Raw genomic sequence first — 21838 nt, forward strand, 5'->3', positions numbered from 1 at the left:
CACTATTTGCAAATGGAATCTGTTTTTACATACTGGTATACTTCTGTGATTACTATAGAGAAAATAAAGTTTTTATGTGGTTGAACCTCTTCTGTTCTATCATGGAACTTTCTAAGTGATTAATTAAATAATCTATTTTCTTTTTTTTACATGTCCTCTCTCATTTTTACTTACATTGTTTCATTCCAGTTTTGGCAGGCAGAATTTGTCAGTCTTTTAATTTATTTATTTAATTTCCCTTTTAGTTCTTATTTACTTTGTTGTCTTTGTATCTTTTTATTAACTCCTTTTTCCCTACTGTGTAATATATGTTTCCCAACTTTCCCTTGCAAGCACCTTTCACTCCTTGAATGCCATATCCCACCTGCTTTCCTTTACCATTGCCAGCACTCTCGCACTTTGTTCCTTCACTTGTTTTTGTCTTTTTTTGTGCATTGTTCTTTATTTTTTAGCATGTACAAGATGTCATCTTTTTCTCTTTCTCCTTTATCTGCATTACTTCTGAAATTGTGAAGTTTAGAATCCCTACAAAGTATAATTTGATGGAAAAATTATGAAACAAATGAAGGCAGTCACTTTAGGTAGCTTCCAATTAAACAGGGTTTTTTTGCTATATCTAGGAAAACAAAGTGCACACTATCGCTGCATATGATCTGCCAATGCCTGTCCTCCAGTAGCTTCTTTCTATTCCAACCAGATTTGACAGATGGGCAGGAGTCTCAAAGATGTTAACTTCTTCCAAGTTTCATGAAAATTGGTAGCTAAGTAATGGGAGGAAAGACCCAAATTATATCCTTATCAGAAAGAGAGGAGTTATAAATTAACCCTTTACATATCCTGTAGGGCAGCAGTCAGCCAACTGATAGACTCACATCTTGGTTAGCCAGTCAAGCTCCAAACCAGTCCTACACACCTGTCCAGAAAGGAATATCAAAGGAAGTTGTGTTGGTCAGGCTCAGTGGCACTGGGAGGAGCTGGGCTTCTGTGAGGGGGTGTTGCACAGAAATCCATGGAAAACCAAACTTCACTGGTTCTAATGGTCATGGGAATGTAGGGGTGGTTTTGGCTGTAAAATGATTTTAGCATTTTTTTTCTCTGTTCTTTGCAACATCAGTGAGACCATCACTTCATAAATAGAGATTATTTCAAATAATATGATCTTTTATTCATCCATTATTCCTGTTTTATCTTCTTCTTTTTTTTTTTTTTTTTTTTTTTTTTAAGAACCTGTTATATCCTTCAAAATTTGGATGGATCAGTTTCATGAATTCATTAAGACCTTGACCCATTCATGTCAAGAAGGTCTGAAGACATAAGGTAAATTGAAAGTGATATTGTTGGTACTTCAAACTAGAAGCATGATACTGTGTACTAAAGAAATTATTGGATTTAAGCATGATACTGTGTACTAAAGAAATTATTGGATTTTTACTTTGCATTTCCTTGTTGCAATGTATTGGCCAATTATACATTTTTGTGTAATGTATGTGTCAGCTTAAGAGAAAACTTTCAAGTTTCCAGGACTTAAAGCTTTCAAGTAGAGGCGATTCCTCTCTGTTATTTTTAACTGTGATTTGTCTGTTTATCTGCTCTGTATTACCGACCTCTTTCTGAAATTCTATTTCTTTGTGTTTCTGAATATTAAAATGAAAGGTACTAATGGTAATGAATCTGATAAGTGTAAGGTAGCTCTGAAACAACCATACCAGAAATAAATTATTGCGCAAATAGTGCTAGAAATCCAACTGTTCTACTGTTCATCTGACTTGTGGGGTTTCGGGTTTGGTTTTTTTTTGAGATGTTTAAAATTCATTTTGGGAGCTGATAAGGAAGTGGAGTTTGTAGCTAATTCACAGACTGGTTGGATTGAGCTAATTTATTCCTACTGAATGCATGTTTAATGCTGCTGAGAAAATTATGCTGTTGCAAGACTTGAGTGTCAGCATGCCTAGAGCACTTTTTGCTTTTCCACTATTTGTTGTTTCTAAAGAAACAAATAAATTTATCCTTTTTCAATATGAACGTCATTGCAAGTGAAAAAATAAAATAAGTTTTTCAGAGGCTGTTGGGGATGTTTATTTTTGCTGAAGTTTCTTTAGCCTTTTTGGGATGTTTGACTAATAATAATTATTATTCTAAAATAGTATTTGGAATTTAATGACAACAACAGAACGGACTTAATTATCAATAAGTAAAAAGACAACTTACACAGTAGTTAACTAAATGGCTTAATAGGATGCAAGAAAATGTACCCTAATTATAAAAGTGAATGAGTGAGTTAACCAAGAATATGTTGTGTTATATCTGTAAATACTTGATCTAATTTTTTGTCTCTTCATTACTCTATTTTTAAAAAATAGAGTTCAAAAGTGTCTTCATTTCTAATGCTCAGAATGAGAGATGTGATTTATACGAACATATGCAGCAATTATGCCAAAACTAAATTTCTTCAGTTCTGTGGTTACTATGGTAACCAATATTCACTGTATTTCTTTTAGACATATACAACAGAATGGAAGATGGTAGCTTTAATATTCTTTGCAAAAATATTGTGCTATAGCACATGATATTTTAATTATGTGTAAGAGGACAGATCAAATAACTAACATGCTTAGTAGCATGAACATTGGTAGTAATCATCTTTAAAACATATTTGGATGATTTTTGTGGTAATAGAATTTCAGATGCTCATTTCTAACAACTGAATTGAATTAGTTTTTTGCTTGAGCAGGGAGATTGTTCCTCCTACTGTCAGGTCTCTTCGACCTCTCAGGAATAAGGAAGAGAATAATAATTCTCCTATTATTTTGTTTCTGGCCTTGGAATGTGTGAGGAGGGACACTGAAACAGCAGATTAGGTAGTACCTTTAGTCAGAGTTAGTTCTGTTTGATGGGAACCCATGTCTCAGAATGTGAGCACCTCTTAAGGTATTTATTTCTACTTGGTAGAAGTGTAATTCCTCTTCTATGGTTCATTTCAGAAAGGTGGAACTCAAGAATCTATATAGAAAGACAAAGTATCATTTATGACTATGGCACAAAATAACTGGATTTAATTTCCTTACTTATTGCAGATTTCCAGTGTCCTTGTTCTTCATCCTATTTCATAGCCTGTGGGCTTTTTTGTTTGCTTGTTTAGAGTTCACTTTTGCATTAAGGTCTGTGGAAAAATAATAGGCATTAAGTTTATTTGAATTGCAGACTATCTAGCTGGAATGAACCACAAGAATAGTGCAAAACTGGAAAAAAATCAAATTGATTTTGATACAAAATTATTTCAGGTGTTTATATGATAATAGTAAGATCTCAAGTGTAATATATTTTTAGTTTTTGAATACCATTAGAAGCTTGTGAGAGTATTATTTGATCTTAATTCCCTTCTTAAAACCTAAAGTGGCTGGTATAATGGACTAGTTCTTGGGATCTTGTTCTTGTGAAAGGTTAAAATACATCAAAGAAGCTAAGGAATTTTTCCTGTCTGTTGCTGCTTTTAATAATAATTCTAATATTTTTATTAGAATTGTTGGTTTATATTAGCCACCCTATACAACTCTACATGATGCCTTGTTTTTTCAAGTGTGAGACATGACTATAACAGATTTTATTGTTGGAAACTGATATTTGAACAACACTGTTTACTATTTTGAAACATCTGCACTAATTGTAGTTTGGAGGAATAATCTCAAGGACGTTAATCCCTTTCTGCATCTTCTGAAGTAAACCTGGGCTGCATTTCAGTGGTTAAATGGATTCACTGCATCACTTGAGAACTCTAAAACCAAATTGTAAAATGCTGTATTTGCAGAAAATTAGCACTTGGAGGTCAGGAAAGGATAGACTAAAATGAAGATCGTTCCTGATTGTTAGATCCTTTTAACTAAGAGTTAGTTTATAATTTTTATTTATACTGACTGCATTTCGGAGACTGAGGAAAAGTTCCAACACAAAGGGCATAGTCACAATGAAACAGGAATTGATGAGAACATATTAAATGAAATTCTTCTGTGATTTGGCCATATCTATTCTGCTTATGAGGTAGATAATCCCAGTTTACACTTTGTTTACTAAATAATGAATTAGAGTTTTGGTGAAGAGGTACATGTGGGAGTTGATGAGAAAAAGGTTCTTGTAGAATATGCTTTTTAGGCAGTATATTCATGACTATTCCAAGACACTGCCTGGGAAGTGGTATTTATGATAAAAAATAGTAGTAGTAGCTTACGTTACATGGATAGAAATTCTAACATCTGGATTTTGAAGATTTTGCTTTTAACAAAAATTTTGTTAGTTCCTCACCATTCTATTTGAGATGTTAGTATTAGAAATCTGGTTTTAGCAGCTGACATTATTTCTGTTACAGTAAAATACCAAGAAAATAATTAAAATGTTGTATGTGTTTGCTTTAGATATACTTGTATTTGATAATATATACAACAAATTTGATAATATATACAACAAATATATTTGATAATATATATATATACACATGTATGATGAAACATTGTATACTTGCCCAATATATTTTTTTCGGTGTGTTGTCATGTACAGTGGAATGCATCCTTGTCTTGTGCGTATGATTCCTTATCAGGCAAGTGGTGTTCTCACCTTTTTCTTAACACATACTCATGAATTGAATAATAGTCTGTTTGCATCTTGGTATAGATGTATTACTGGCTATGTAAGCAACAACAAATTGAAACTGTTTCTTAAGCTTTTTTTCTGGATTTCATCCTTTTGTATGTAGTATTTGTCTTGTCTTTCCTCCTTTCTCTAGAGCTATTCTGTCTGTCAATGCTTATTTTCTTTGACTTCTCAAGAGTTTCAGATTATTTTCTACTCCTTGTTGGAGCTAATATGATCCATCTGGTCTGACTGTTAGGATGAGCCTGTAGGAGAGTAGAATACAGCTTTGCAGAGTCCAAGAAGCTGACATCCTGTCACAGATACAGTTAAAATTTCCTGCTTGTCAAATCAGTGTATTTCTTTGAACACCATTGTGTCCTGCCATTGGAAATAATTTATTCATGAAACTGAAAAAGCCACCAAACTTGAAAAAAAAAAAAAAAAGAAAAAGGTTTTAGTATGCAAATGGCATGCAAGAATGGCTCACATAGTACGTTTTCTATACATTTCCTAAGGACAGTTACATAGCTGAAAATGTAGTGACTTGAAAATTTGTTATATGTTTTATGAACTTTATTTAATGAAAAAAACCCCTTTTCATAGCTTTAGTCTAGTAAGTTTTCTTAGTATTGTTTAGAGTTCTCAAGTCAATCAGTTTGTTACGATGACAGAGCAATGATGCTGTCTGCATTGCAGTGCATGAAGTTCATGTAGAAGATCAGCCATGGATTCAGCATTTCTTCTGGTAGGCTTGGTACACTTACATTCTTCTAACATCTCTTTGGAATAGACTTGAGTTTGAGTTTGTTGGATCAATAATCTGTGGTATGGAGAGTGTGAAGAGCAAATTTTGGTCTTGCTCTTTGTTTTCTCTGTCTGCCCATCCAGTTGGACTCTTAGGCAACTATTTTCCATGTCAGAGAATTTGCAATAAATGTATTTCTCTTTTTTAATAGTTCTACTTACAAGAATACAGAATGCTAAATTCTATGATCTGTGCAATATTTGTTTCCCCTATTTTATGTTGTTGAAGACTGTAATATAGATGTTGGGCATCTTTTGCTTTTCTGCTAGTCAGTTTTTGTAGGTTGATAGTATTTGGAAATTGCAGTTTACTGTGGACTTCTAATACACCAATGGCACAAGTCGCAAGGGTGGGGTGGGGGAAGGCGTCTGCCTGGATCTCTCTATGGCAATATAATTACTTGTTAAATATATGGATTTTAAGTGTGATAAAATATTTTGGTGACTTACCTCAACTTGTTGTCCTAAGGCTTAACTACCAAAGTTTTCAGACAGTGTTATTTTTTCTGAATTATGTAAATTATAAGTAAATAATGTTTGTTTTGTTTATTGTAGCAAATCTGAGTTGTGAGTTTCTTTGCAAATAAGTAAATGATTTGCCTCTTTTACTTGTCTTCCATCAATTTAGACAACAGTGTTTCAGACTACAGGTTTATGAACTTCCCTTCCATTTACAGTTTCTTAACTAAAATTCATCTCAGAAGTTATCCATTTTGTTTTCCACTTTTGTCCATTTTTGCTGGTTGCCACTGTCACAACAGGATCCAAAATAACCTGTATAATTTCAAAAGCCAGGCTACATAGGTTGAAATTTGTCTGTCTTGTTTTTTCTTTGCTTTGTAGTTGTGATTTCATTACTTAAATAGTATCCATTGTGTGACCTGCCATCAACTGCTTAATTACTGCTTTCCCCTTAGTAGAAAAAGTGAAAATGGATTCACAAACCTTTAAAAATACTCTAGATAAAGCACTGATGAAATACATTTGTTTGCTGATGAAAATAAGAGATTTAAAAATGTATATACGTGTATGTATATGTATTATTATTTTTCTAATCATTAGGCTGAAAAGTACTACTAGCAATAATGTTTGGAACACAGTCATTTCCCTGCTCTTCTAAGGACAGTAATGAGCCATCCCAAGGTACGACAGATATGTCTTGTATTATGGGGTTTTGAAATAGCTTAGTGAAGGGCTTAAAATTAAGACGTAATAAATTATTTTATTTTGTATTTGCAATGTTATATAACACTAGTCCTCTGCTTTGGTTCCTATCTGTCATGCTGCTTGAAAAGCCTTCATACAAATTATGCATATGTAGACCTTGACTGTCAGTCTTTGACTCACTAGTTGCATTCCATCTTCTAATGATAGTTCACTCTTCTGTCTGAAAACAAAACTGGCTGTATTTCACTTGTCATTTAAATTTAATTTTTGGATTTTAAGAAAATGGTAAATAATTCCACTTTCCCACTGAGTTATATTTCTAGCTTGCTTTTGCAAAACAATTAGAAGACTTGCATGTAGAAATGTTGGCATTTATCAAGGAATACCAATACAGTAAGAGAGTAATTTTTTATTAAAGCTGTTCAAAAAATTCTGACTTTTTAAAATGCCGGTGTTGTTAGTTGTGTTAGTGATGTAACGAAAATAAACATAATTTTTACATTAATGCTACTTCAGTAAAAGGTAAGAATAATAACAGTAGAAGAGACTAAGTGAAATTGAAGTAAGTCTCAAAATCTGAACTTGTGTGTTGGGCATCAAAGTATTAATATAAGATACAAAGTCTGTATATGCTTTGTTAGGATTGTGCCATGTAGGCATCCTGTGAAGGTTTCTGGCTCTAGAAACAGGCAGAGCAAAATTCTACAAAATAGATTTTGATATCAATTTTAGTGGGCTGTGTTTTCAAACAAAATCTTGCAAACCATCTTTTCCATTCCAGTAAGGCAGCTTACAATAAACTAAAGTTAAAAGAGCCTTATGTCACCTACAGACTTCGAATGTTTTAGCCTGACACTTTAATTAAGACCCCAAGAGATTATTCTTTTAAAAAAACAAACCCAAGTCCACAGACTGTATATGGCAGTTGACTGGTTGTATTTTATGTTTTAATTCCTATTACTGTTATTGTTATTTTTGGTTCATCTCCAAGGCACATTGTATCCCCCTGAATATAATTAGGTTAATGTTTTATGTTTGTAGGACATCTTCTTAGACTTTATCATAGCTCTGTTTCTAGGTTTCAGTGTTCTGTTCTGGTTTCTGACACCCTTCATTAGAGATCTCTGCAGCCAGAATCCGATTCTGTGTATTAATTAAATAGTGAACATTCAATAGTGTGCCACAGTATAATTGATTTACGCAGTTGTAAGGCTAACAGAGTTTAAAGAAAACATAGCTGTGAGATCTAAATATTCCCATAAAACAATCCATTAATGTCATATAGGTTTAAACTCCCGGCATGGGAACTAATGTTCTGGAACTTCAACCCTTCATAAGGTTGAAGCAAACATTTGCTGGAACTAAGTATTGTATACATAAGAGTAGTCTAAACTTGCCTCTAAGGCCCTGTGACCTTTCCGGTTTTGCTCTGGGCATTTCTATTGTATCTGCCACCTTTGCCTTTTGGGGATCTGATTTTTTTTTTCTTTTTTTTTTGACAAAAACATTGCTGAGGACTAGTGTAAAATCATAAAATTCAACTCATTTGGGATTCATTATGTAAAATTAATTATAGCAAATTTTATTTTGACTCTAGCCCCCTTTATCATAATTCTTCTCTTTGAAATTATTAATTCATATTCTTCAAGCATTTAAAATATCTTTCTTTGTATTTGAGATTGTATTAAAAAAGGGGTAATATTTTGTACAAACGTGTGCACAGTAATAGGTGTGACTGTTACATTCTCTTAGGCAATTTTAGGACCAAAGCTTAGCAAGTTCCAAGTTCAAGGAAGAAAATCAGGTATGAGAAAAATCTGATAACAGCACGCATGTGAAGTTTAGCAACCTTCTGTGTTCTCTTTCTTTCTCCAGAGAAGAATGAGTGGATCATCCCAAGACATCGTAGCTGTGCTTTTGTAAATACTCCATTACCATGTGTTAACAAAGTTATTCATCACATTCAAGAATTAGAATTAAAGATGGAGAAGTTCCTTCAACAGGTACATTTATGGGTGAAAATGACAAAGTCCTTTTCATCTTTATAGGAACAAGTGTATTTTAAAATAGTCTTCTTATGTTGATTTTCGTAAAAAATCAACTTCCTGTTGTGTGTACTCTCCAAAATAGTGTCCAGGAGGTTCAATTACTAATCATGATCTGTTTTTCATTTACTTAACAGTTTGGGTGAATAAAAATATCTTATTAAAAACAATATACCACAATATCATATTGTAACATTAAATATATCATAAAGGTTAGTATATTCACATATGATTCAGGTATACACAGAGTCAAGTTGATTCAAAGATATCAATTGTCTGCAAAGTAGTTTTTTATATTAATCTTGAGCAGGTAGTCAAATAGAGCTGTGTGCCATTTTCTGTCATTTATAGTAAGCGATTTTTTTTTTCCTGAAGAATATTTAACAATTCCTTGATTTAAAAGTTTCTTTAATCTTATATTGAGAGACATGAATTTGAAAATGTTATGGTTCTTTCTCTAGGAGTAGATGATGTTTTCCTAGCCTAAATGCATTTTGTGTGAATAGAAATAAGAATAAGGGGAAGCTAAAAAAAGGGGTAGGTACATGAGGAAAGAATGAAATATACACTATTTTAAAGGGTAGTAAAATCTTTCCATTAACTTCCTTGAGAACACGATTAGTATAATTTAAATAATTCACTTTTACTGGAGGAGTGTTTTCCAAATGTTAATAAATTTTACGTAAGTCTACACTGCAGTAAAAAGATCTGATAGCTGCTTTTACCAACAAGTTATATTTAAATAATTTATCTCCAATACCGACAATAAGGTCGTCATAGCAGCACATCAGGAAGACTATCTTAGATTAGTATTCCACAAACACTGTTAAATACTCTTCAGGGAGATTTCTGCAACTGCATGCAGTATAGATACTAAAAGAATCCAAGGTGCATGAAGTACAATAATATCTTGATTTACAGCATAGACATTAACTTGATAGGAAAATTTATATTGCCACATTCACCTTTATTTAAAATAATGTGAGAACAGGGAAATTACTTCAATGTCATAATTTCGTCATCAATATACATGAATTAGATGGATAAGCATTCAAAAGTCCAGATGCTTATTCATTTTAATATTAGCTTTAATTGTACGTGTAAGTCTTGTGCATATTTTCCACATATCCTCTGAGTTCTTGTTACTTAACATACAGAGATTCAAAATAGTCTGAGGCCTCTGGATGATGACATCCCTATGAGTTAAGAGAAGAAAAGGTGGGGTTGCTATAAAACTACTCTTAAAAAACAAAATTAGACATGTATACTGAAATGACTACACTACAGATATAGGGAGTTTGGATTTTACTTGTCTATACATAAATATATTTACACCTCCACTGGTCATTTAAGTATTACCAGCAATGTGTCCAGGTGACATGGTAAAACTCATATCCACACTATTAAGTTCTTACTTGCAAAACAGGATAGACGTTACGTGTGCTGCTTTTGAGGAAACATCCCTGATGCTTTCCAGTTCCTGAACTGTGCTTTGAAATGGTTTGGGAGTGGTTTCTGAACGTGGTAATGTGTCTTACTGCAGGTTATACCAGCAAGATTTAGTAACAATTTAATGTTGTAGGTGATCAAGTTACTGGGCCCAGAAAGCTCTGGTCATGTTTAATTTACTGTTGCTGATATAGCCCTAGTGAAGAAAAATTATTTGAAGTTCAGACAGAATCTCTGCTGTAGTTTTGATATTAAAACCAAAAAGTACAGAGGCTGAGAGATAAAATAGAACTAAAAGTATTAAAGGATTCTTAAAAGAAAACATTCTACCAAATTGAGTAATAACATACATGTTCAAAAACTGGGTTTTATTACTGACCATTTGAAGATGCACAGTTGTTGGTTGTAGTTATTTTAAAATTTTAAAAAACATTCAGCTGTATGTCCACTAATTAGATCCTCTGTGATACAGAATTCAGTGGCCTATTACGCTTTTTGTTACAAACCAGAAAAAGTACATAACATCTGAGATGTATAATGGAGTTTATGTTTGTTTTGCTTTTGCAGTATGCTTATGTGTTTAAGGAGGAGAAAACACCACGGTAAGAATCATACATAATAATGCATTTGTTTTAATGTCCAGTAATTATTTGATGAGGTATTAGTCTGGCTATAAAGTCTGTTCTGTTCTGTTCTTCTGTAATGTAGAATGCATCTAAAATAAGGATTCTTAGTGTCTGTAGGATCTAGTTTCTTCAGAAGATCAAAAGTCTTGATAGAGAATTTCTCATATCTTTCCTACTTAATGTTAAATTTTCAAAGATTCAAGATGATTACAAGTCTCAGGACCCACCTAAGTGATGAATTTCTGTTGGTAACAGTTATTGCTACTTCTGATATTGTGCCAATTGTTGCAGTTATCTCAGGAAACTAAATGTGAGTAAGGGTCCTTATTTTAAGCTCTCTTTGCTTTAAGTTTTGGATTGGAAAATTATTTATAAGTACTCTCAATGTTTTGACATGCTTATTCTGATCTTTGTGAAGTCCTCTAAATACTGTGTAAATTTTCTGAATTTGCATGCAGTCAAATTTACTCTCATTTCAGCTTTGCTAGACACAGGGAGAAGACAAATAATTTAAAAATGGAGTAGGAAAAAAGGTTTGAAGGAAACAGCCATTTCTTCAACACACGCTGTAATAAGATGGGGGAAAAAACTAAGAGTTTTTTCATTTTTTCCTTTCTTGGTTTTCATATACTGCTTACTGTTAAGACTCTTATTCAATGCATGATTTTTATGTTATGTTTATTTCAAAAATATTTTGTGTGTTTGAATTACAGAGTTGTCCTGAATCACACTATGGTGTTTGCGATTATGGATCTTTAAAGTTAGAGAGCAAGAGATGTGCTTGTTAAAATCAAAACAGAACATAATGGGGAATTGTTTTTTGTAGATACAGTTGCACTGGTGATACCTAGAATATATACAGAATTGTTAAGGCTTATAAATTTAAAATGTAATTTTAAAATGTAAATTCAAAATGTGATTTTAAAGCACAAAACTCATGCATTTTTTTTTCTAAATTTTACGTATTGACTGCATGTATTTTGAAGTACACTAGAGAACTCAGGCTTTTCCTAAGTCTAGGATATCATACAAGTAGATTTCAAAGCCAAGTACTCCAGAAGTACACAAAATAAGTCAGAAAGTGTGACTTTAAATTGTATTATCCATGATGTAGGCTACTTTATGATGTAGTTCTAGTTACGAAGATTAAAAGAGGAGTTTGAAGATGAGAATGTATCTCATACACTGAACTTGTTGTCCCAGATGTTTTGCTCAACAAACCCTGCATTTCCCTGTGTATTTTTACTTCTTGTCAGATATACCTGTTGAGTTATTTTGTGTTTGCCTACTTATTGAACTTCTGTTTATCAAACTCTTGCTTCTGTGTCTAATTTGATGTTTCTTCTATCATCAGATCCCACTTTTCCTGTCCAATGCCTTACTATTTTCCATTACTTCACAGAATTAGTTTTTTCTATTTCCTGTACTTTAGATGTATATTCTGTTGATCTAGGGAGCCATCAATAGGATTTCTTTTGGTCTGTTTATAGCATAGGCTTTTTGTTTGTGATTTCTTAGTGGAAAAGGAACTTTTTATGGAGTTCTTTCAAATCTATATGTTCACATTATGCAGGTATGTCCAATGCAATGTTCTGACTGTAGGTTCTGTTTCATCTTAGCTGCATATGAAGGACCCGTATGAGCTCTTTAAGCCACACATGTGGCTTTAAGCAGGTGGTGGTTATTCTTCCTCCCCTTGTTCTCAACTCCAGTGGGCTCAGGAGCCTCTTAAGTTCACATGAAGGCTGTGGTTTGCTTGTGTTCTTCTTTGGCTGCTTGTGTTACTGCTTTCCCTCTCTCACTTGCAGGTTAAATTTGTCCTGATCTCATTTAAATGAAGCTCTCCTCATCTCTCCTTTGAGTTTCTCAGGTTTCAAAAGCTTGTCTGTTGGAAACTCATTAAGCCTTATGCCTTTATCGTTTTTCCTTTGTATCTCTAAAAAATCTTTTTTCTTCATTGTTGACCCTCAAGTGATGATTTCCCTTAAGCTGATAAAGCTGAAACTACATCTGACATGCAGTGGCAATGTATCTGTGTCTGCACAGATGCAGCAATAAATGCTTCTGCCACTTCTGACTCTGTACAGTAAAGCATATATTGTAAGTTCATGTATGTTCAGAACTGGAAAGAGGAACAGCTTCTCTACAACAGTTTCTCTTTGGCATATCCTTGGGTTTGAGGACAAAAATTGAAGTTCTGTGTAACTACAAGATGTGAAGAATCCTGTTTCTTCTATTTATGTAAGGAAGTATGAGAAAAGCATTTATATGGGAGTTGTACAATCAATAATTCTTCTGTATGACTTGCAGTGTTTTTAAACAATTATTCCACTTAACTAGCCAGCGTTTAAATGTGTAAGATTCAAGAAAGGAAATTTTGACTTGTGAAACTAGAATGCAAATTTAAATTCAGTCTAGAATTTTTAGTGACTGGTTTTTATCTACAGGATGACAAAACGGGTCAGTGTTGAATCTGTCGAAGATGTCTGGTTATCATTGTCCACTAAGCTGGATTTTAAAGAAGCTGATGTATCTTGTGAAGGTAAAAATATTTAATAATACTCAGTGTGAGTGGTAAAATTTACTTAGCTTCATTTAATATATGCTTTATATTTGTCACAATAGTTGCTTGTTGCCTGTTCTGTCTTATGTAAATTATGTGAGTATCCTTTGAAATCTGTGTGTATCATCTGTTGAGCTGAAAGACATACATTTTAACTGTCATATTAAGTACTATCAAATCATCCTGTTTACAAGAAGATAGCTTACATTTCTGTATTTAGGTTCATATTGTATTTTAACCTATCTAGCGTTTGAACCAGCTAAACTGGTTAGGTTAGTTGTTGGAAATTCTAGATTTTTTTTTTTTCATTTAGTTTCTGTAGAACAAATAACTGCAATGCTGTTACACGGTATTCACAATGTACTCCCAAAGTAGAGTTCTTTTTTTTTTTTTTCACAGTTTGAATCTTTACTCAGACTATACATTTTTGAATTAAGTTTTAAATATGAAAGAGATTGTGTGCGTTGGTTTTAAGCCTATGTACAATCTTTGAAGTACTACTAGCCTGAGGCGATCCTGTCTGCAATAAATTGTGTGATAAAATTTCTGTTGATGGCAGTGAAGCCAAAATTTAACCCCAGATTTTAAGTAGCTGTCCCTCTTTTCAATGTTTGCAGTTTTTCATTGAAATAATTTAGGGAATTCTTGACTGTGGGATCAAAATAGAAATTTCTTTGACTCTGTAGCTAATATAATTCCCATTTTTTATAGATCAAGACAATGGATGATGACCTCAAAGAATCTTTTGTCAAAACAAATAACTAAGACATTTTTGATAGCCAAATTTCACAGAATGAAATGTTGATTATTTGTGTGTGTCATGAGTAAAACAGTGCAGTTGAGATTATACTGAATATTTTTAGAACTCCAAAGACTTTAATGAAGTCATTGATACTTAGGAAAATAAAATGAAATAAATATTCTTTAAAAAATTGAAATAAGTAGGAACTTGTACTGTCATTTGTATGATTACTTACCTAAGCAACAAGGCAAAGATGAAAATTTTGTACCATCTCTATTAATACATTTTTATTGCATTCTGCATTGGAAATAGGCTGGAGGAAAATACTACTGAGTGTGAAAGTTTTGTCTGTAACCAGTTGTGATTGCCTTGAGGGATGTGAAGAGTCTAGCTTCATATTGAGAAAGGAACTGGAATAAATTGTGTATGTTTAAGCCTTTGGAAGAAATAATTATGATGTATTTTTTAAAGATCGCAATGTAATAAATGGTGCTTACTGTGATACATGTGAACAGGCCAACTTTATGTTGAGAATGAAGCTCGAATAAAGAGCATATGATTAAGCTTTCATAAAGAAGTATTTTTAATGTATTTTTAAAGATGGCAAGACATTAACCTTGAAGCAGGAAACAGCAGCTTTGCTATTGGAAGTTACTGAGCTAATTAAGCGGCTGGAGGCTGATCGTGAGGAGGCAGAAAAAGCTTTGGAGTTGGAGAAACAGCGAGGGAAAAAGCTTGCCATGAAAATTGATTCTATGTCACTTTGGAGGCTTCAGCAGCTCCCCGCAGCCGTGCAAAAAGGTATCGATATTGAAACTAAGCATATTTGTTATTTTCCAGTTAGTTCATTGCCAAGCATAAGAATTACATATGACAATAGTTGTGTTTATTGTGATAGGAATACAAGATTTACTTTACCGAATTTGATATACTTGAATATATATCCAGAAAAAACATATGGGAAGTACTATAGAATGTTCAGCATTGTTTGAGAAATTGCATGAGAGTAGACAAGACTCTCTGAAGATATTAATAAATACTCAGTTTGGGGAAAGGAGTGAGAAAATGAAAGAGAATTATAAAATAATGCATTTGAGTTAAACCATAGATTAAACCATGAATTTAAAAAATCGTTTTAAGAAAAATTAAAATGTGATAAACTAGAATAAGGTACTTACATATTTAGTAGGAATTGTTTCATGTAACCATTGATAGGTCTTATTGAAATCACATTATCAAAGGACCTTTACTATTACCTTTTGTGATGAACTGGCATCTACACAACAGAATTAATGAAAAAAGAAAGAAAAAAAAGGCAGCCACTTAGCAGCAGTTTTCTGTTTGTCTTCTTACTCATGGTCAGAAACAGAAAATTGACTTCTAGAAATGTTGCATAATTTGTAACAGTAGGTTGCTGGATATGAAAACACAGTTGGTATTCTAGCGCATATTCTGGAGCACATCATCCTGAGATTTTAAAAAAATACTTCACAACCCAGAGTGTGGTGACAGTGCAAGTGTCTTCCATAGCTGTGTTTACTAAAAGGTAAACATGGAGTGAAAATGGAGGCAAGCCAGGAGTCATTTAGTTCCAGATGCTTTCTCTCTCTCTTTTTTTTTTTTTCCCCTAGGAAGACAAAATGTCGAATAGTGCATATCTGTAGCAATATATGAGAATAATGTATGTATGTATGTTTCTTTATTTTAACCAATGGTTAGCTGTTGATTTGGAAACTAAAAGCCTGTGTTAAGGTGTTACCAGTTTGTAGAGATTACTTTAAAAACAGTTGCCTCTGAAGGACAGTTTATGATGCCCTGAAAACACAGGAGGAGATGGGATAAATAATCAGAATTAAAATTCATTGATAAATTCAGAAGTACTTTCTGGAGAAAGTTCTCTGACAATTGAAGGGTCAATTTTACAAAAGAAAAGAACTGCATGAAGAGAAGGTTAATAATATAATCTTAATTCTTTAGCACAGTAGTTCAGGATTTGAGCTTCTTGATGTACTTAGAGTTGTGCAACTGTAAATAATTTTTGCATGTTGCTATACGTTCATGTTGCTTTTACTTTAGCATTGTCTACAAATATCAAAGGTTTGGAATAGTGGAATATAAATAACACATTTTCATTTCTGTTAATATATACAATAATACAGTACTTAAAAAAAAAAAAAAAAGAAAAAAAAAGACAAAATAAACCAGCATTAAGTTTGACTGTGAAAATTAACTAACTCTTCTCCCTTGATTTGTCAGTGGGCTATGTCAGTATGATGTTGTGTCCTTGGAGTAAATTTGTAATTTTCAGGATTATGACTTTTCATAGTATTATCTATAAGACAAAGATTATGCTAAAATGGAATTGAGGATGAAGTGAAAAGACCCTCAGAGATCTTATAATTATCCCTAATCTAAGTATTACAAACCCAGGAGATTCTTAATTAAGAGTTTTTGTGACCCATTCAGAATATACATTGCTTCCTGTTATTTTATTGGACTTCCCTTGATTTCCATTATTGCCAGCTCCTGCTGCATCTGTCCTCAAGTAAATGCAGTGACATAACCTATCTTCAGAAATTACCTTCTGTGAAATGTAACAAAAATGCAATGTAAAACACATTTTATTCATCTTAATATTAGGTGTCACCTTGTATGATGTAGAAAAGCCACTTATTCGTATTATGTCTCCTAAACTTTTAGTAGCAATGATAAAATAATTTTTAAATTTGTGATTTATGTCTTGTTAATGCAGCAAAATTTATTAACTCTTAAGGGATTGCATTGAATAGAGAACCTTTTTTATTTTTTTTTTTTTCTCAGCAAAATGTGCCTCTCTCTCTCAAATTTATAGCAATGTTTACTGCTCTTAAACAATTTTCTGATTTTTTTTCCCTGGTGCCATAGCAATAATTTTTTTCCATATAAAAACATCAGCTGCTGTAAGACACTATCTCTAATAACCCTTTTTTTTCTGAGAAAAATGGATGTGGGATTTATACTTGCCCTGCTCTTCCTCTGCATCCACATGTGTCTATTGCTGGAGACTGGGAAGCTCAATAGAGCTGTTTTTCTGTTATAATAGCCTCCTCTAGAAATGCCTTAAGGCTAGATGTTTTAATTTCCTTCATAAAAACAAAACCACCCCTCACTTTGAAGATTTGCTTGAATGACTTCTTAGGAATAGTAAATACGAGTTTAAAAACAGTTCCACTGCTAATGTAATTTTTGGTGGTCTTTTGTAACCAATGTCCTCTTTTTACCTTCAAAGTAATTTACAGCAAAATTTTGCAAGTCTTAGTAGTATGATGACATATTTCTTAATCTCTCTAGGTATTCATGGTGTCACTCAGATACTTCCTTTTTATGCTAATTATATTTTTAACAGAATATGAAATGTGTATGCAAGATATCTTGGAGCTACAATGGCATCTTGATTGTAAAAGCTGTCAGCTGCGACAGGTACAAAATAAAATACTTAACACAGAAACAGTCAACAGAAGGATTCAGGACGACATAGACTTCATGAAGAAATACAGCCCTCTGCTGGAAAAAAAGCTAAATCTGGAAGAAGCAGCTGTGAAGGATGTGTTACTGACTTATGAAAAGGTAAATGCAAACAAAGAAAGATTCTTTGAGAAACTTTCCACTACATAGGTGCATAACCTTCTGCAGAACAGCAGTATTTTGGAAGTACCAAAGTCTGTTTTAAATGTTTTATGCAAAGACTGTGAACTGTGTCCCCATACTGCTCAATACTGGCACTCAGTGCAGACAGAATCCAGGGACGATAATGCTGTTGGCCTTCAATAAATGTATCTTAAGTATATGTGGAATGTAATTCTAACTTTGTAAGTTGATTTCATGTAGGATTTTTCATTGGAAAGGTAGACAGCACATACCCAATATTTGCACAGATTCTTTTTAGACTTCTTACAGATATCAGTGTTTGTTTCAGAATACGGAGATGTTAGAAGCTGTCAAGAAATGTTTGTAAGATTTAATTATTTTTAAATGCTGATGTGCATTTTTCCTAATTTATTTAGTGATAGTATTTATTGGTAATTTATAATTTATTGATAATAAATGCGTAATGTGGCTGATATCAGGCTGAATAATCAAAATATAGTAAAGTTGTACATAGCTTAAAACTGATGTCTAAAAAGGAAGGGTTACCATGGTACTTCAAGTACAGATTTTAATACTGATTATTATGTTTTCTATATATTTTCTATAGTAACTTTTAAATACAAATCCAGAAGTTAATCTCTTTTTCAAGGTACTTGCGGTCTAAAAATGGTCTTTTGTTTGCAGGTGATTCTTAATGAATCGTGTTTATTTTAATTTGTTTTATTTTTAACTTCTCATATTTAGAGGACTCAACAACCATCTGAATATACTTCTAAAATTAAAAAGAGTTAATTGCCTATTACACAAATAATATGAGAATTATCATGAATTAGTTCTGACCTATAAAATAGCTCACAGTTCTCTCAGTGGTATGAGATATGTTCAAATTACTGGCTAATTAAAATCAAGTAGGTTATTTCTGGTTTTATTTTGAATCTTTTTTTCTTCTTAACATCTTAGAATATATTGTTTGTGGTTCAAATATCGAGGTGTGCTAGAATACAACTCAGGAAGCAGACTTAAAATATTTTTTTCCCAAAGACTATGTTAAATAAATACTTATTTTTTAGAGGGTTTTTTTCTTGTCTTTCCAAAAAGTGATACTGCATGTCGTAAGAAGACAGATTTGCTATTACTGTAACTTAGTTGTACATTTCATTTCAACAAAATTTCTAATTGTTAAATAAAACATTAATGACTTCCATTGTGCTTTGATTTATAGGCTGTTTGTTACTCAGGTTTGTTTTTTTTCTCCCATGGCCTTAAAAAGCAACTTATACTTAATTTTCTTTGCAATTCAAGCAATTACATTATTTTGAATCTCAAGCTTTTAATATCCAGACAACTAGTTTAAGCAGTGAAGTGCTAGAATATAAAAAAAAGATAACAAATATTTTATATCATGTTATCTGTTTACATTTGTAATATTTTAAAAAGCAGAGAGAGTAGACGTGCGTATCTCTATTTGAGAGCTGTTAGGAACTGAGTGTCCCAATACCTTTGAAAATTGTGTTCATTTTCTGCATTGTCTCAGGCTCCTCTTTTACATAGGTGACTGCGGGTCTTGCATGTCCTGTAGGACATGTTTAAGCAATGATTCTGTCAGATTACTGAGTGAAACCCGAGTTACTTCTCTTAACATTATTTCTTTCTTTCTGCTCCAGAGGTCACTATCTTCCCATGGAAGTAGCCACCTTTTCACAATAACTTCAAAGTTTTGTAACAGAATGAAAACCCTCTTGCCAACTTTCCTTCATTGCGCAATTTTGCAACACATATTCTATTATCTTTCAGACCATATAGAATTTGTTGTTAAGTTGAATGACATCACAACATGCTTCTTTAAACTTCAATTTTTAAACTGCAAAGAATCTGTCAAATCATGAAAACATTTTTTATTTTAAATGTTACGTATTATTTTTGTGTAACATCTTTCAGAAAACTTATTTTATTTTCTTAGAAATCAAAAATATATAGTGATCTTTGTTGTGAACTCATGGATATCCAAAAGACAATTAAAAGAACTGAGGAAGAATCTGAAGAGAAGATAAAATCTATGTATGAAAAAATTGAAAATGATGAGATGCTATTCAGTCAATACAAGTAAGAGCTATTCAGTGTGGTATTATTATGTCCTGTTAGTTTTAATAATGATAATCAAACTGTAGAAAATTTGTGTTTAGAAATAACTCTGCATTTTTATATTTGTAAAATTAATAGAATTAAACATAAAAGAAGTGTTTGCCTTGTTTGTCTTAGCTCGCATTAGCAGAATAAGGAAAGGCTGATGTCCAGAAATCTACTAAAATTGTGAGTTCCATGAACCAACTCCTAAAGCATGCCATTTTTACCTTATTTTACTTATGAATTTTTAATCCCTTTGAAAGAAATTTTCACTACAATTTTTGTAGACAGCATAAAATTACTTGCATCAAACATCAACACTTACCATGGTACCGTAATTATGTTATAATTATAACTTCATTTTGAATTTGCATATTAACCAGAACAATTTCAGCCAACAACACCTACTTTTGAAGTTACCAAAATACCTTGTATTTCTATTTTTAGCAAATAGTTACCTCACTGTAACCTCTTCTCAGGCTATTAATCCCTGAACTCTAAAGTTGAGCTATAGTAACTAGTGGCCAGTCAATTACAAGTAGTCTCTCCTTTCTGTCACTGAACATACAAAGTCAGCACCAGGAATAACTATGACAAAGAAAAAGAATACCAAATACTTTCATCTTTGGTAGGAGGTTGCACTCAACTTTGCTGCATATGCTTCTGGCTAGTTGCCAGGTTTTATTTGACAAAGTAGCAAGTGACACAGTGGCTCTTTTTCACTTGAGATGAGGAAAGTTTACAGGCATAATTGAAGTTTTGGTTGAGATGTATGTGCAAACTCATGTCCTTGGTAACTTCATTTCAGTAGGTGTTAATTTCTCATCCAGCAAAATCATTGCCAGGGATTGTCTAATCTAGCTCCCGTTCCCTGATTCTTTTCAAGAATCATTCTCGTGAGAATTCATGATAGAGTTGGCCTCATTAGTTTACTTAAGAACCGCAAAGGAACAACCAGAGAGCTGAAGAGAAGTTTCTAGTTATGATTTCTTAATTTTTAAATAGTTGAGGGCTTTAGAAGGGTGTCATCTAAAGATACATGTACCTTCTCAAGTTAGTGCCCTATCTTTTCTTCAATCATTCTGTCTCTTCTGAATTAAGACACTGCAGTTCTCTTACTGCAGGATGTCTATTTGCATACTGATCTATTCAGCTTGCAGGAAGTACTGCGAACACAAAATACTCTTTGATCATTTTTAGGATTATGTTTATTGGACTAACAGCGGAATGTAGACTTCACAAAGTTACTTGCAGTGGCACTAGGTCCCTTAAAAAGATGGACCATCTGTGTCTGTGAGATAACTGGGTGATTTTAGAATGCTGTGACAGTCTTCCCCCCATGCCTCCAAATATGACTGTGAACTACAAGAGCTACTCTTCACACCAGAACAGATGTAGTATTTGTAAGAGCTGTTATTCAGTTCTGCTCAGTGAAAGCCTATTTGCCAAATATGGTTCTCATCTTATGCCACGTCAACCCATCTTTGTCAAGAAAACATCAAACTCTAGAAATTGTTACTAACAGAAATAAACTTTTTGATTTTGCATGTTTTCAGGCCAGGAGCACACTGCCAGACTTTCTAAAATGACAGAATGTAAGTAGTTCTGAACAGCTTATTGTTGTGGTTTAGCCCCTGAAGTGAACAGCTGTTCACTCATTCACCCTGAGCAGGTTGAAGTGGAGAATCAGAAGGATAAAAATGTGAAAACTTGTGGGCTGAGATAAGGACATCTTAATAGATAATGCAAAAGTTGCACACACCAACGGAACGAAACAAGGAATTCATTCACTGCTTCCCATGGGCAAGCAGTTGTTCAGCCATCTCCAGGAAAGCCAGGCTCTATCATGTGAAATGTTTATTTGGGAAGACAAACGCCATAACTCTGAACAAATGACTTCCTTCCTCCTTCCTCCCTGCAGCTTTTACTGCTGCTGAGCAGATGTCATATGGTATGGAATATCCCTTCGGTCAGGTCGGGTCAGTTGTCCCAGCTGTGTCCTCTTCCAGCCTCTTCTGCACCCCCAGCCTGCTCTTTCTTGGGGCAGTCTGAGCAGAAAAGGCCTTGA

General features: G+C 33.2%; 1 protein-coding gene across 1 annotated transcript in view; it reads left to right on the plus strand.

Annotated features, from left to right (window-relative positions):
* The first annotated feature begins 1228 nt into the window (after window positions 1-1228).
* Window positions 1229-21838, plus strand: part of CCDC178 (coiled-coil domain containing 178) — a 38530-nt gene continuing 17920 nt past the window's right edge. Inside the window, exons 1-8 of the mRNA XM_065833054.2 lie at window positions 1229-1317; window positions 6490-6570; window positions 8470-8597; window positions 10656-10690; window positions 13162-13256; window positions 14620-14820; window positions 17405-17625; window positions 19607-19749. Coding sequence (XP_065689126.2) covers window positions 6513-6570; window positions 8470-8597; window positions 10656-10690; window positions 13162-13256; window positions 14620-14820; window positions 17405-17625; window positions 19607-19749 — 881 coding nt within the window. The 5' untranslated portion in view covers window positions 1229-1317; window positions 6490-6512. The remainder of the gene's footprint in view (window positions 1318-6489; window positions 6571-8469; window positions 8598-10655; window positions 10691-13161; window positions 13257-14619; window positions 14821-17404; window positions 17626-19606; window positions 19750-21838) is intronic.

This window comes from Patagioenas fasciata, chromosome 2 (genome assembly GCF_037038585.1).
Source record: "Patagioenas fasciata isolate bPatFas1 chromosome 2, bPatFas1.hap1, whole genome shotgun sequence".
NCBI lineage: Eukaryota > Metazoa > Chordata > Aves > Columbiformes > Columbidae > Patagioenas > Patagioenas fasciata.